General features: G+C 41.2%; 1 protein-coding gene across 1 annotated transcript in view; it reads right to left on the reverse strand.

The window, feature by feature from the left end:
* Window positions 1-16,017, reverse strand: part of SHPRH (SNF2 histone linker PHD RING helicase) — a 66,825-nt gene that overhangs the window by 11,092 nt on the left and 39,716 nt on the right. Inside the window, exons 19-25 of the mRNA XM_018557359.1 lie at window positions 15,528-15,670; window positions 12,772-12,945; window positions 8,656-8,718; window positions 6,854-7,079; window positions 5,689-5,832; window positions 2,075-2,176; window positions 260-331 (exon numbers count right to left, since the gene is read on the reverse strand). Coding sequence (XP_018412861.1) covers window positions 260-331; window positions 2,075-2,176; window positions 5,689-5,832; window positions 6,854-7,079; window positions 8,656-8,718; window positions 12,772-12,945; window positions 15,528-15,670 — 924 coding nt within the window. The remainder of the gene's footprint in view (window positions 1-259; window positions 332-2,074; window positions 2,177-5,688; window positions 5,833-6,853; window positions 7,080-8,655; window positions 8,719-12,771; window positions 12,946-15,527; window positions 15,671-16,017) is intronic.

Consider the following 16,017-nt stretch of genomic DNA (forward strand, 5'->3'; position numbering starts at 1 on the left):
GGGTTTGTAGAGAAGGAGAGAGGGGCAGAGGGTTTGTAGAGAAGCAGAGAGGGGCAGAGGGTTTGTAGAGAAGGAGAGAGGGGCAGAGGGTTTGTAGAGAAGGAGAGGGGGGCAGAGGGTTTGTAAAGAAGGGGAGGGGGGGGGGGGGTTTTAAGCTTTGGCTCCTCTTTCAATGACTTGTCATGGTCTTTATACATTGCCTTGCCTTAGAAAACGTACAAAATGTAAACTTTATCAGTAAGATAAAATGTAAAATTACCTGTTTTCCTAGACTCCGGGCACATATTGGGCAGGGCTCTGGATTCACTCCTCCGGTTGTTTTATCCTGAGACTAAAAATTATAATAAATGTAAAATGTTATAAGCTTTAATTTACAACTTCTGACATTTATGGATTTCTCATATAGAATGTGTAGAATCATGCTTTTCAGTAGCTACTCCATCCATGAAGACTGCTCCAAGACTCATAAACAGCAATTCCATGGGTGCAAGCATAGCCTATTTCCAGCGAATCAACACACACTGTAGTACACTTTCTAAACATATAAAGGCTTAGCGGTTTTTCAGTGATTGTTATCCAAGGACATCAGAGTTGTGCCCTATACTATAGTGCAGCGGTCCCCAACCTTTTTGGAACCATGGACCAGTTTAGTGGAATACATTTTTTTCACTGACCGTGGGGGTGCTTACGTTGGGTCGTTTCGGGATGATTCAAGCGACTTTTTGTGCACTGCTTTATTTCTATTAATATTTAATTGTAATATATAATGACATAATTATACAACTCACCATAATGCAGAATCAGTGAGAGCCCTAAACTTGTTTTTCTGCTCCCAGGTTTCCAGTGCGGGCTCTCAGGTTGTCAGTGGGGCTCTCAGGTAGCTGTGCAGGCCCTCAGGTGGTCAGTGGGGCTCTCAGGTGGCTGTGCAGGCTCTCAGGTGGCCAGTGCATGCTCTCACCAGGGGTCCGGAGAGTCTCACTGGCGGCTACGGGCCTATTTGCAGGGGCGGGCTTGGAGCAGGAGCTCCAAGCGCCCCTATACTAATCCTGCGGCCCGTTTGCTGACATGGCACGGCCCATAACTGGTCCACGGCCCAGGGGTTGGGGACCCGTGCTATTGTGTATTTGTCTAAAAATGTCTGCTACAAAGCTGCCTAAAGAACAGTGCCCTTACAATAAAATATCCAAACTATAGTCTCAACATCTAGCTATTGTATTTATACCAGAACTATGAAAATGGCTGCTTTAAACATAATAAAAACAAAACCAAAGCATTTTAAATACCTTCTCTAAATTAGTGAGATAAAGGAGCTGCCCAAGCTTCTTCTGCAGTTGTGACTTGGCAACAGCTTTGTCATTTAGCAGCTTTACACGGTTCTGCTCCACCTGTAAAAAAACAAAACAAAAACAAAACATAAAAATGTAATTAAAAGGCTTTGTGTGGTTGTGTTTTGTTTTTTTTCAATTTGTTTTATTTATAACTTTTTTTTTTACTGTTTGGGAGGCTTTGGGGAAATATCAGGAGTCTAACTAGATCCCTGACATTTCCTTTTTGAAATAGAAAAAGAAATTGAGGACACAGAGTGCTTAATCTCTTTTTTTCTGCAGCCTCAGCACTCAATGAATGGAAAGCACTCAGTACAGAGGCTTCCCATTCATAACTGGTGATAGTAAAACATTTACTATCACCAGTTATGAATGGGTAGAAGTCTCTCTACAGATGCTTCCACCCATTGATAAACTCATCAATGAACAGAAAGTGATGTAAAGAACTTGCTGTTCATTCATAACTGGGGACACATTGTAAACAACAAGCTCCAAGCGCCCCTATACTAATCCTGCGGCCCGTTTGCTGACATGGCACGGCCCATAACTGGTCCACGGCCCAGGGGTTGGGGACCCGTGCTATTGTGTATTTGTCTAAAAATGTCTGCTACAAAGCTGCCTAAAGAACAGTGCCCTTACAATAAAATATCCAAACTATAGTCTCAACATCTAGCTATTGTATTTATACCAGAACTATGAAAATGGCTGCTTTAAACATAATAAAAACAAAACCAAAGCATTTTAAATACCTTCTCTAAATTAGTGAGATAAAGGAGCTGCCCAAGCTTCTTCTGCAGTTGTGACTTGGCAACAGCTTTGTCATTTAGCAGCTTTACACGGTTCTGCTCCACCTGTAAAAAAACAAAACAAAAACAAAACATAAAAATGTAATTAAAAGGCTTTGTGTGGTTGTGTTTTGTTTTTTTTCAATTTGTTTTATTTATAACTTTTTTTTTTACTGTTTGGGAGGCTTTGGGGAAATATCAGGAGTCTAACTAGATCCCTGACATTTCCTTTTTGAAATAGAAAAAGAAATTGAGGACACAGAGTGCTTAATCTCTTTTTTTCTGCAGCCTCAGCACTCAATGAATGGAAAGCACTCAGTACAGAGGCTTCCCATTCATAACTGGTGATAGTAAAACATTTACTATCACCAGTTATGAATGGGTAGAAGTCTCTCTACAGATGCTTCCACCCATTGATAAACTCATCAATGAACAGAAAGTGATGTAAAGAACTTGCTGTTCATTCATAACTGGGGACACATTGTAAACAACTGGGGACACATAGTACTAACACTGGAGTGATCAGCTGCACACAAAGGATCAGTAAACATCCCAGATCCCTCTCCGACCCCCCCCTGCTGGCCATTTCTCCTCGAAACCCCGCTGCCTTAGACCTTACATGCAGGGGAGAGCAGCGGGGATCCAAGGAGCAATAGATCCCAACCATGAGCCTATAGCAGGAAAGTAAAATCCACAGACGTAAGGCTTACTGTGCTGGCCAGCTGCAAGCAGTTGTGTTCCGCCATAAGCCTTATGTCGGTGGCAACGAAACATGTCTGCCTTTGTTCATCTCCATTGCATAGTGGAGTGGTTAGACTAGTAGTTTACACATGATCAATAACAATGTTTGTTCTCAGGGGAAAAGATAAGGACACTACATTTCTGTATCAACAGGTGTTTTCTGGACTTGATGAAAATGTTCTTATCATGAAAAAAAAGGAAACTATTGCAGCAATTACATCACATCAAGGAGTAATGCCCCTTAATATATTACATATTCTTATGAGTTTCAATATGTTTTAATATATTCAATGGTTGCTTTTTTGCACCTCAAATGTTTTTTAGAACTGTAATCAGTACCTGGAACTCACTGTAGACCGTTTTTTTTTTTTTTTTTGCAATAATTACAGTTGTGCCTTTTCTGTAGATTACTAAAATAAAGATTATAGTTAACCTAACATAAGAATGTCTTTTGGTTTGATTTTCTTTGACAAAAAATGACAGCCATTGACCAGCTGCCTCTAAAGTTAACATTAAAAATTACCAAGATACTGAACAAGCCAAGATACCTTTAGAAGTCAGAAGAGCTGCAGCATCTTAACCCCTTCATGACTGAGGCCCTTTTTTAATTTTTTGCACCCATGTTATATTCCACATTTTAGGCCTGAAAATGACTTAAAACCCCCAACATATGGGCGGGGGACTTTAAAAAATTTTTTTATTATTCTTAGATTTATTTTATTTAATTTTAATTGAAAAAGCTTTTTTTTTTAACGAAGGGGTTAATACATTTAATCTATAATTAGTCTACATAACTGTTATTAGGTAAAACCTAGAAACTGATAGAAAATTAAAGAATACCGGTTCATATACTACTCTGACATGTAAAAAATTAATGTAAAAAGACAATCTAGTAAATAGCCCAATATCAAAACAATTAGGGGACAATAATGGGTGACAGAAAAGGCTACTAAGTATTAGCCGTAGAAGGATGCGCACTAAGCAAAAAGCTTGCAGGTATGTTCCTCCCTCTCTACGCTACACATTTTGTGCAGAAAGTGTAGGCTTAGTTTTAGCTAACAATACAAAAATGCTCACAACAACAGGTCATAGCAACAGTGACACACCAAAAGAGAAGCGCCAGACCTTTTTTTTTTTCAAGCAAACTACACAAGATGTTCAAAAGCAGTCCCAAATACAGGTGGGGGTTTGCTGGGGGGGAGGAGATGGCTCATGATGGGAATGACAGACTCTGAGATTTCATTTGCTCAGCACCTAGGCTCTCCAAGTCATACCATTAACGCCAGTGACTGAGAAGAACAGGACTTTGGTCAATCCCAAGGACACAATTAAAAATCTGCGGACAGGGCAATTAACTCTGAATACCAAGCACTGTGCGACCAGCTGGGGTCACCACAATAGGGTTGTCTATGAAGGTTCTCATTCATTCAGGTCATGATATATCTGTAAAAATTAGGTCAAGGCAACTGGACTTGCTGTATTTTTTTTGAAGACGTTTCACTGGCCATCCAACCAGCTTTCTCAATTCTTGTAAATTTTTCTGAATTGAGAAAGCTAGTTGGATGACCAGTGAAATGTCTTCAAGAAAAAAACAGCAAGTCCAGTTACCTTGACTTAATCTTTACAGATACACAATGGGGTTGATTCCTTCCAACTATATTTTCTTAAGCTAAGGTATAAGCTTCAGGGCATAAAAGACATACACCAGGGAGTCCAGAGGGTGATAAGTGTATAGATGACATTGGTGAGAAAATTCCTGGAGTGGGCTAGAAACCTGGGAATCCTTCCGTAGTGGCAAAATACCATCAGTTCGCTGTCCTGATTGCTCCAAAGATTGTAGATCCTGAGGAATAGGGAGATAAGTGGCTTGTTCCAATGGGAGAAGATGGCCTACAGGAGAGGTCTAGTGTGGAACTGGGCATAAGGAATCACCTTGAAGCAGGATACTGTCAGCAATGCGACTCTCATGCAGAGGACATGCCTTCTATGCCTACCTGGCTTAACCTCCCTGGCGGTATTCCCGAGTGTGGCTCGGGGGTTCATTTTCAGTACCAAGAGCGGGAAACATTCCTAAGATTTAGTAAGAATTACAGGCCTACAATATAAAACAAATTGCCATGAAAAACAATGTACCGCTTTGGCATGCTAAAATCCTGCATAATCATACTGCCAGGGAGGTTAATAGTGTAGAGCAAAGGAGAGAGAGTGTAGGGGAGTAAAGATGTGAGCAAATAAAGAAGAGTGGGGGACACACCCCAGTGAAGGACAGATGTGGAAGATCCCACTGCCAGGCAGCTATGAAAGAAGGCCACCAGAACCAAAGGAGACTAAGACACCAAGCCCTCACTTCCTGTGCACAGGGTTTATAGCTCACATAGGGAGCAGCATACCCTTCTGTTTAGTGCGTACTCTCCTAGGGGCAGGAAAATACTTAGTAGACTATTGTGTGACCTAATGAACATTCACAGAAATTCTTCTTACTGCACACCACGAAAAAAAAAAGAAGAGGCAAGCCTGATAACAATTTATTGTTTCCAACACTACCCTGCACATAGACATGACAGTCACTTGTCCCAGCTTCTAACTGGGTAATGTTTGCTGGCTAACAGAATAAACTGGTCATAACAAACAAGTCATTTGGTGACAAGATCACAGATAAAAAGTGACTGGTGAAAAAGAAGGAAATACTGGATGTTTTAAGAAATGTAAAGAAAATCTGTAATGTGTGAATGTTCACGGGTTTGCCTGCTATCGCTCAGCCAAATTCAAACGATGGATGTAAATATCTACAGTGTAAGCTTGTAAAGGTTAAACACAACTATTTGGAAATAACTCACCTCATGCGGTTCAATAATATGAAGAACAGGGGGGTTAGGCTTTGGTTCATCAGGGAGACGGATTCTAATGCGTTGGGTTGCCATGGAAAGTTCATCGATAGCTGAAACGTGATTTCTTAAGACCATCCAGTACTCATGAAGTAACTAAAGACAGCAGAAAAAGGTTTATAAAAGCAATAGGGAGATGTAATCAGCATAATGGTTTTAGGTCATATAGATGTAGGCAACATTGTTTATTATTTAACATGATTTCTAAAAAATATCATGCCTATTTAATAAAACATTTCAAGAAACAAAGTAAAGTGAAAACACAAAGCAACCAAATCAAAATCAATCCTGTACTGATCTTACGTCAGTAAAGTGAGTTTTGATTGGCTAGTTAATGAAACCTGCACTTACATATTTACCTGTACTTCTGAAAAATATATGCTCAAAGTTCAACAAAAGGCACATGTTGCATTTATAAAACAAGATGATTTGCATTAAAAGGCAAAAAACAGAAACCAAACAAATCCGAAAATGATGGTAATAAACAAAAGGTACATTACATCAGTTTTACTGACAGTCAAGTGAAAAACTAAGTACACCCCATGGAAACTGTTGACTTTTTAAACATATTTGAACAGGCAAACTTTAGAGCTTTATTCAAACAGATAAAATTGATATACCTTAATAAAAACAAAAAAAGCTAAATTTGCCTTTTCAGTTGAATAACAAAAATATCAATAGCTGTAATGGCATACATGGAAAAAGTAAGTACACCCTTGGCATCAGAAGCTGGTATTGCCTCCTTTAGCAGAAATTAATTCTTGTAAGTAGGTTGTATAACTGCCCACCAGTCTCTGATATGAACTCTGGGAAGTTTTTAAGCACTCCTCCATTCAAAATTCCTCTAGTAAGATGTTTGTGGGTTTCCATGCAAGAACTGCCAGTTTCGAACCGATGTTTGTCTATTCACATATATTGAAAAAGTCAAAAATTTCCCAGGGGTGTACTTATTTTTTTCACATGACTATGTTAGTATATATTTATGTTACAATAAGGCATCAATGTCAACCAGTAGCATGGATTTATGAACACGAAAGCACAAACTGGTAAATTGAATTGCAATAATGGCACATCTTAATTTTCTGTGCTTTAATTATAATTATCCATTTAGACTTGCCTTGTATTCTTTCTTCCATGCTTCAAATAGCTCCATGAAAGTGGCACCTTCGTCATTTAGCCACGTGTCCATGCGGTGGCTTCTAGCAAATGTCAGAATGGCTTTTAGAGCACGTTCTAGCTCACTAGCGGCCCACAGACCTCGACTTGTTTTGGGTAAGCGATCATCCACAACACCATTTTCCTCTTCAATCATCTCTTCAAAAATGGCAGTTTGACCCTTTACCCTGCAAATTAGAGCTTGATAATACATATTTTGGAATGATGCAAATTACATTTTTATGACAGGTGGTGCTTATGCTAATACATTTGGCGTTACTAACCAAAAGTAATCTTAATAATTAAGGAATTTCAATACCAGTCATTTTTATTTGAACCTGTTCTTTAGGGATGTCCCGATACCGATACTAGTATCGTTATCAGGGCCGATATCAGGCATTTTCACGAGTACTTGTACATTTTTTCACGGCCCTTTACATTTTTGTCCGGACCTCGGCAGCCTGCTGGGGACCTGGCAGTAGCTGTCCCTGGCAGTGCCTGTCCGTTTCTATACCTCCTGCTCCTACTTCCTGGCACAGCCCCACACACAGCACAGTACAGCCCCGGACACTGGCACCCGTCCGATCAACTGAGAGCCCTGCAGAGATCCACATGCCGCCCAGTTGAGACTGCAGCTCTGGTGCTATGTATTGTGCTGCTGTGGGATCTATTGTGCAGCTGTTGTGGGATTTATTGCGCTGCTGTGTTGTGACCTATTGTGATGCTGGGAGATCTATTGTGCTCTGCTGGGATGAATTGTGCTGCTGCAGTGTAATCTATTGTGCTGCTGTGGGATCTATTGTGCTCTGTTGGGATGTATTGTGCTGCTGTGGTGGGATCTATTGTGCTCTGCTTTCTTGTTTTTTGCTCTGCTGGCATGTATTGTGCTCTGGGGACATGTATTGTGCTCTGGGGACATCTGTATCCTGCTTTGGGGACATCTGCACTTAGCCTGGGTGAGAAACTGCCATAAAATCATTAGTCTGTGTTGTTTTAGAAAAAATGTCACATGTCCCTTTAAGAAAAAGTATCGGTAATTGCTATTGGCAAGTACCTGGAGGGCAAGTACTTGTACTTGGTCTTAAAAAAGTGGTATCGGGACATCCCTACTGTTCTTGCTGTGTTAACACAAAAAAAGGGGACCTAGACTGAAATGTTATGTCTACTTCAAAATAAAATACTTAGTAATTAAAAAGGGTGCATGAAAGAACCCCATCAGAAATCTGTGAAAACATGTAAAGCTGCCCATACACAGCTCCAACCTCAGCCAAGTCTTTCTGACTCGGCTAAAATTCGAGCTCTGTGTGACCCTGCTGCCACAACTCAGCTCAACAAAAGTTGATTATTTAACTGAAAATTGTCAGTAAACAGTGACTGCAGTAAATCAGCTGTCAACATTTGGGTTATTCCGAGAGTGCCAAGCACTAGCTGTCATAATGCAGTAGCCGGGCAGGGGTGATTCATCTAGCCACACGTTTTAGCCCACAGCCTGAACAAAAGAAATCTAGACGTGTACAGCTTTAAATGTTTTCGCTACCATGAAAAGGTTTCAAGTGTTTCCTTTGTGTAACCAAAATACCTGGTATTATTAATATATGATTCATTTTCTAGAACTTCCAGCTGCATCATAACAAAAACTACCAAACAATATTAAAGAGAAGAAAAAAGGAAAATCCATTTGCATTACCAACCTATTCTACATGAGCATATTGTTTTGTCTGGATTTCAGAAGACAGTCCTTTTTGTTGTGTAGTAGGTACTTACGTAGGAGCGAAGAGCTTTGACTCATAATCTGTGAATAATTCGTCAGCTTTACAAAAGACACAGCTGTGGGGGAAGAAATAGACTTGCTGTTAGAAAAGCCTCCAATCTGCTGCATAGAACAGCCAGGCCAGGTGAACTGAAAGTCACTGCTGCAAAGACTATACACTACATGGTGTTCACTAAAGTAAGTTTGAAGTCACTGTAGCATTTTGTTTCTGTATTACCCTTTCACTGTCAGGCCATGTTCTCATCTCTTAAGGGAAGCCTATCCCACCTCAACCTAACCACTGAACCATCACGTTCTCAAACAATTCATCCCCTCACAGCTCCCTCCTCATGTATCACTGGCCACTCCCTTTTAGATTGTAAGCTGTCACGGGCAGGGCCCTCCTTACCATCTTGTTTTGAATTGTATTGTGATTGTAATGTCTTCCTTATATTGTAAAGCGCTGTGCAAACTGTTGGCGCTATATAAATCCTGTATTATAATAATGTTCTTCACTTTTAGCCTCAGCTTTCAGCACAGGACCAACAGAATATAAAATGATGCCACTGATTTTGTAAGTGGTTTTTGTAAATATTTATCAAAATTATATTTAAAAAACCCCCATAAAAATCATTAGTAGAGCACAAAAAGAATGCAATACAAAATTCCTACTAACTCTAAAAGATAAAACTGCAGTAAAGTATTAAATAACATATAGCTTTAAATATTAAATTGTGCCTTTTTTTGCAAGATAGTGAAAATTGTATGCAGAACACTAATAAGCAACTTATTCTAAAAGTCTGAAGGTTGGCTTCCCAACTATTTGTTGTGGGAGCACCCGATCAGTGGTGCTGTGTGTGCACTGTGTTGGTGTGCATTGCGATGAAATTATGCAGACGTACACTTTATTGCAATGCAGCATGCTACATTGAGTAGCAAGACTGCGCTTAGGGTTGGATGAATGTAATGTTATAAGTTTAGGAAAAAAAATCAAAAGTGTGCACACTACAGGCCCAATTCAGCGGTTCTTACAGTTTTTGAAGCTCAGCCTAAGCAGAGGTGGACACTAAAAACAATTCAATGGAACTACAGTATACTTTATTGCAGATGTTCCGTAGAAACTGCCAGGTTACAGTTTTTAAAGGCGCACACTCTAGGACTATCATCCTGATCCTGGCCTAACCACAGATTGAGTCACTAACCCGTAACAAACACATTCCAAATTATTGACTCAGCAGGTACTGAATCAGGAACCAGGATTTTTAAAAGAAACTCAAAACTGGAAGCCCTCAAGTACCTATCCTCACAAGGTGGCCAAGAGTGCCTAAAAGCGCTTAAAGCTGAGTGGTTTTGGCTTCAACCAATGCATAAGTGATTGATTTAATGGCAGTTTACCACATTTTAAGCTTAAAGGAGAACTATGGGGGTTGTCTTGGGTCACGGGAGGACGGTAGTTTATGTCCTCCCGTGACCCAAAGCTCAGTATATCGCGAGCTACAGCTCGCGGTGTACTGGGACCACCGCAGCCGGTACGGATCCCGACATTACTGTCGAGATCCACCCAGCTGCGTGAGTGACAGCTGGCTCTGCCTATCTAGGGGCAGAGCCAGCTGTACCCGCTCCCTCCCCTGTCCGTTCCGCCAGTCAGCGCTGGAGGATCAGAGTGGGAAGGGGGGAAATCCCTGCAGGGAGCCGTGAGTGACAGTCACGGCTCTCTGCAGGGACATGATCGAGAAGTGAGCGACGGTATGTGTTCGCTTACTTCCCGATCTATTGAGCTGACGTGTGACAGTTTCATTGTCACACGTCGGCTCAAACTATGAGGTTGAGTGAAAATCACTCACCTCATACCGTAGTTCTTTAGATTTTCAAACAAACTGTTCAGATTTTTGCATTAAAAAAGGAATAACACCAATCATTTTCCACCACAGTCTAGAACAGTGTTTCCAAAAGCCCGCCCTGTAGTACTCAAACAGCTGATGTTGAATCTATTTTTATTTCATCCAATGACATAGAATATATCATCTGCACAAGAATTAGGAAATCCTGAAAACATAATCTGAAGGAATTGAAAGAATAGCATAGAGAAATAACATCTCAAACTAATATCTTATTGGTTGTAAGAATCAACTCCAGTTTCCCTTCTCTTCTAGGCAACAGAACTGTATGTGACCAGCAGGTTCCCTGTATAAAAATATTTTCACAAGAGTAACAGTAGAAGGACTAAACTGTGAGGAGCTTTGTCACTCTTGGTGCACTTGGACATTGTGTATTAAAAATATGTAACAGCAAAAATACACTTACAAATAAATAAATAACGATTGTTATATATTTGGGAGTATAAAATAAAAGAGGAAGATTAAAAATGCAATTTTAAAAAAGGAATTAAAACATACATGTGGAGTGGAAGCCGACCAACTCGAAGGTGGCATACTGATGCAGTCTGGATAATTTCTTGAGAAGGAGGGCCCTCAAGATTCTTTACAGCATCTCTCACCAGTTTCTGGCACTTCTTCAGTTCTTCCATCTGTGTTGTGACAATGTACTGAAGTCCTCGGCAGTCCCGGAATCTAGATATACAATAAGCTGCAGCTTAAGCATGAAATGGATTGATTACCTCCTCATATTTCCGGCACCAAAATGATCAAAGCATCTGTAATCTTTGTAATGTTTTGTAAATATATATAGTCAGTATAATGTCAACATGTTTCAAAATAGAACTCCACTTAACTTGGCCTCCTTCTACATTTTCTACAGGAATACACTGAGAACGCATTCACAGCAGGTGCAGACATGGAATATATCCTCTCATCAAAGTCAAGAACAGTAGTAAAGGCAAGACCATTTCAAATTCTGCCCCCATCCCCCAAAAAGAAAAAAAGAAAACCTTTTTTCAATAAAGAACAAGCCAAGGGTTAAATGGGGCGTTTAAGGACCCGTAACAAACACATTCCAAATTATTGACTCAGCAGGTACTGAATCAGGAACCAGGATTTTTAAAAGAAACTCAAAACTGGAAGCCCTCAAGTACCTATCCTCACAAGGTGGCCAAGAGTGCCTAAAAGCGCTTAAAGCTGAGTGGTTTTGGCTTCAACCAATGCATAAGTGATTGATTTAATGGCAGTTTACCACATTTTAAGCTTAAAGGAGAACTATGGGGGTTGTCTTGGGTCACGGGAGGACGGTAGTTTATGTCCTCCCGTGACCCAAAGCTCAGTATATCGCGAGCTACAGCTCGCGGTGTACTGGGACCACCGCAGCCGGTACGGATCCCGACATTACTGTCGAGATCCACCCAGCTGCGTGAGTGACAGCTGGCTCTGCCTATCTAGGGGCAGAGCCAGCTGTACCCGCTCCCTCCCCTGTCCGTTCCGCCAGTCAGCGCTGGAGGATCAGAGTGGGAAGGGGGGAAATCCCTGCAGGGAGCCGTGAGTGACAGTCACGGCTCTCTGCAGGGACATGATCGAGAAGTGAGCGACGGTATGTGTTCGCTTACTTCCCGATCTATTGAGCTGACGTGTGACAGTTTCATTGTCACACGTCGGCTCAAACTATGAGGTTGAGTGAAAATCACTCACCTCATACCGTAGTTCTTTAGATTTTCAAACAAACTGTTCAGATTTTTGCATTAAAAAAGGAATAACACCAATCATTTTCCACCACAGTCTAGAACAGTGTTTCCAAAAGCCCGCCCTGTAGTACTCAAACAGCTGATGTTGAATCTATTTTTATTTCATCCAATGACATAGAATATATCATCTGCACAAGAATTAGGAAATCCTGAAAACATAATCTGAAGGAATTGAAAGAATAGCATAGAGAAATAACATCTCAAACTAATATCTTATTGGTTGTAAGAATCAACTCCAGTTTCCCTTCTCTTCTAGGCAACAGAACTGTATGTGACCAGCAGGTTCCCTGTATAAAAATATTTTCACAAGAGTAACAGTAGAAGGACTAAACTGTGAGGAGCTTTGTCACTCTTGGTGCACTTGGACATTGTGTATTAAAAATATGTAACAGCAAAAATACACTTACAAATAAATAAATAACGATTGTTATATATTTGGGAGTATAAAATAAAAGAGGAAGATTAAAAATGCAATTTTAAAAAAGGAATTAAAACATACATGTGGAGTGGAAGCCGACCAACTCGAAGGTGGCATACTGATGCAGTCTGGATAATTTCTTGAGAAGGAGGGCCCTCAAGATTCTTTACAGCATCTCTCACCAGTTTCTGGCACTTCTTCAGTTCTTCCATCTGTGTTGTGACAATGTACTGAAGTCCTCGGCAGTCCCGGAATCTAGATATACAATAAGCTGCAGCTTAAGCATGAAATGGATTGATTACCTCCTCATATTTCCGGCACCAAAATGATCAAAGCATCTGTAATCTTTGTAATGTTTTGTAAATATATATAGTCAGTATAATGTCAACATGTTTCAAAATAGAACTCCACTTAACTTGGCCTCCTTCTACATTTTCTACAGGAATACACTGAGAACGCATTCACAGCAGGTGCAGACATGGAATATATCCTCTCATCAAAGTCAAGAACAGTAGTAAAGGCAAGACCATTTCAAATTCTGCCCCCATCCCCCAAAAAGAAAAAAAGAAAACCTTTTTTCAATAAAGAACAAGCCAAGGGTTAAATGGGGCGTTTAAGGAGCCTTATAACATAGCCAAGAATAATTACAAAAATGTTTGCTTAAAAGGAGAACTATGAGATGAGTGATTTCCACTCACCTCATAGTTCTAAGCCGACCTGTGACAATGAGACTGTCACAGGTCGGCTCAGTAGATCGGGAGGTGAGAGAACACATACCGGGTTCCCTCACCTCTCGATCCTGTCACGGCTCTCTGCCGTGACAGGGGGAGGGCTGGATTCCCCTCTCCAATCTGCCAGCGCTGACTGGCGGAACGGACGGGGGAGGGGGCGGGTACAGCTGGCTCTGCCTCTAGATAGGCAGAGCCAGCTGTCACTCACGCAGCTGGGCGGATCCCGTCATCTACGTCGGGATCCGCTCCAGCTGCGGCGTCTCAGTATACCGCGAGCTGTAGCTTGCAGTATACTGAGCTTAGGGTAACGGGAGGACGCTAGTTTGTGTCCTCCCATTACCCTAAGGAGAACTATGGGGAAAAACACTGACCCCATAGTTCTCCTTTAAAATCTTTAAAGGAGAACTATAAGGTGAGTGCTTTTCACTCACCTCATAGTTCTAGCCGACCTGTGACAATGAGACTGTCACAGGTCGGCTCAGTAGATCAGGAGGTGAGCGAACACATGCCGGTGTTTGCTCACTTCTCGATCCTGTCACGTCTCTCTGCCGTGACAGGGGAGGGGATGGATTCCCCCCTCCCCGCCAGCGCTGACTGGTGGAACGGACGGGGGAGGGGGCGGGTACAGCTGGCTCTGCCTCTAGATAGGCAGAGCCAGCTGTCACTCACGCAGCTGGGCGGATCTCGACATCGATGTCGGGATCCGCTCCGGCTGCGGTGTCTCAGTATACCGCGAGCTACAGCTATACTGAGCTTAGGGTGACGGGAGGACGCTAGTTTGTGTCCTCCCGTTACCCTAAGGAGAACTATGGGGAAAACCCATGACCCCATAGTTCTCCTTTAAGATATGGCTTGGAGCGGCTCTGGCCTGGTTGGCAGCGGGACGGGTGCAGCAAGGAGGACTAATTGAGACTCCCTAGGAAAGGAACCTATCTATACCCCGCCGCTTGGGGTGTCTACTTATCAGGTCAACCAACAATGTGGCTGTCCACCAAGGGCCTGGATTTTCTCTGTGCACACAAGATCCCGAAGACAACATCTCTTCTAACCATGTTATTGACTGCTTCCTTAGTGATTTCCTCCAAATTGTAATTCCTGAAGAAGCGCATGAGACGTGAAATGAGTTCAATTGTGAACCACTCCAATGACTAAGAGGCTGCATCTGATGTTGAAGCTGTTTTGGACATCTACCATCGATAGTTTTTTCCACTTTCCTTGGAGTGGAGTGGTATTTAGAGGTCTCATACATGTTTACATATTCTGATGGAAGCTTTCGCTATATATATTAAATATGTTACAAATGCAATCTTATGGGCGGGTGTTTTTATCATTATTTTTTAACAAATTTTGATAAATTAAAGGAGTGTCTTTATGCAAACATTTTTGTAATTATTCTTGGCTGTGTCATAAGGCACCTTAAAAGCCCTATTTAACCCTTGGCTTGTTCTAATGATGAAACAGGGGTGTGGTGCCGTTCCTCTCAGGGGTACTTAAGCGAAACCTTTTGTAATTCATCTTTTTTCAATATAACCTTGCTTCTATTTATAGTTTTTAATGATATATGTAAATAAAGGCAGTTATATTTTCCATGTGCATGCTTCTATGTTTTAATATCCATGCTAAGATTACAGCTTAAACATGTACCTCAGTAACTGTGCTTTAACATCCCCTTTTATCTATAGATTCATTTATAACAACATACTCTGTAGGCCATTATTCAGGCAACTGATTTTCTTACAGTAGTTTTAAAAAGGATGCTGAATATACTGTCTGAAAGACAGCCATTGGAAAGGAGAACATGGACATATGTATGGGAAATACGATAATGAAATGGCATAGCAGGTAAAAATGGGGACACTATCAGTATTACTTTTAGCCAAACTCTACTAATCATTCAAAACAAATATTCGCTGACAATATGTTAAATTTCCTTAATCATCACATTCAACTTTTGTAACAAGAATACAGGACGCCTATACAGTATGGTGTGAAACTTTTTCATAGAACAATGCACCAGTTTGTCATCAGATTTTTGGGAGGATGGTCCTCTTACAGCTGTCAAACAGTAAATGTCACCGTTTAAAGCATTCAAAGTGTTATCCTTACTTATCAGCCATGGACAGCTTGTTAGCTTGATGTTTGTATCTGGTTGTTATTTCATTTTGTACACGCTGAACAAGATCTTCATCGCTGTCATTATGGATGGCACGCTGGATCACATCGATCCACCAGGGGGAGGAAAAATTTATCTGGAAGAATTTAAGGAAATTACTTCAGCTTAATGTACTATAGATTTTCTAAACATCAAAGTGAATCAAACAGGCTTGCTACTATAACCTTTGAGCTTTCTAGTTTCCCTCTGTTGTCCACTGAAATCTCTATCAAACTCCTGAACTCTTCTGCCTGTTTACATGTCCTAGCAAATAAAAGCAGACTGTCTGATATTCTGTTGTACAAGAGCAGGGGTGCCCATAAGGTGGATCGCGATCTACCAGTCGATCGCGTAGCGTTCACTGGTAGATCGCGATGTCCTCTCCTCCTGCCGGTAGGGCTTGTCTGGATCCCTGCTGCTCTCCCCATCTGTATGCAGCGGGGA

This window comes from Nanorana parkeri, unplaced genomic scaffold, assembly GCF_000935625.1.
Source record: "Nanorana parkeri isolate BGI_ZX_2015 unplaced genomic scaffold, ASM93562v1 scaffold281, whole genome shotgun sequence".
Classification (NCBI taxonomy): Eukaryota; Metazoa; Chordata; class Amphibia; order Anura; family Dicroglossidae; genus Nanorana; species Nanorana parkeri.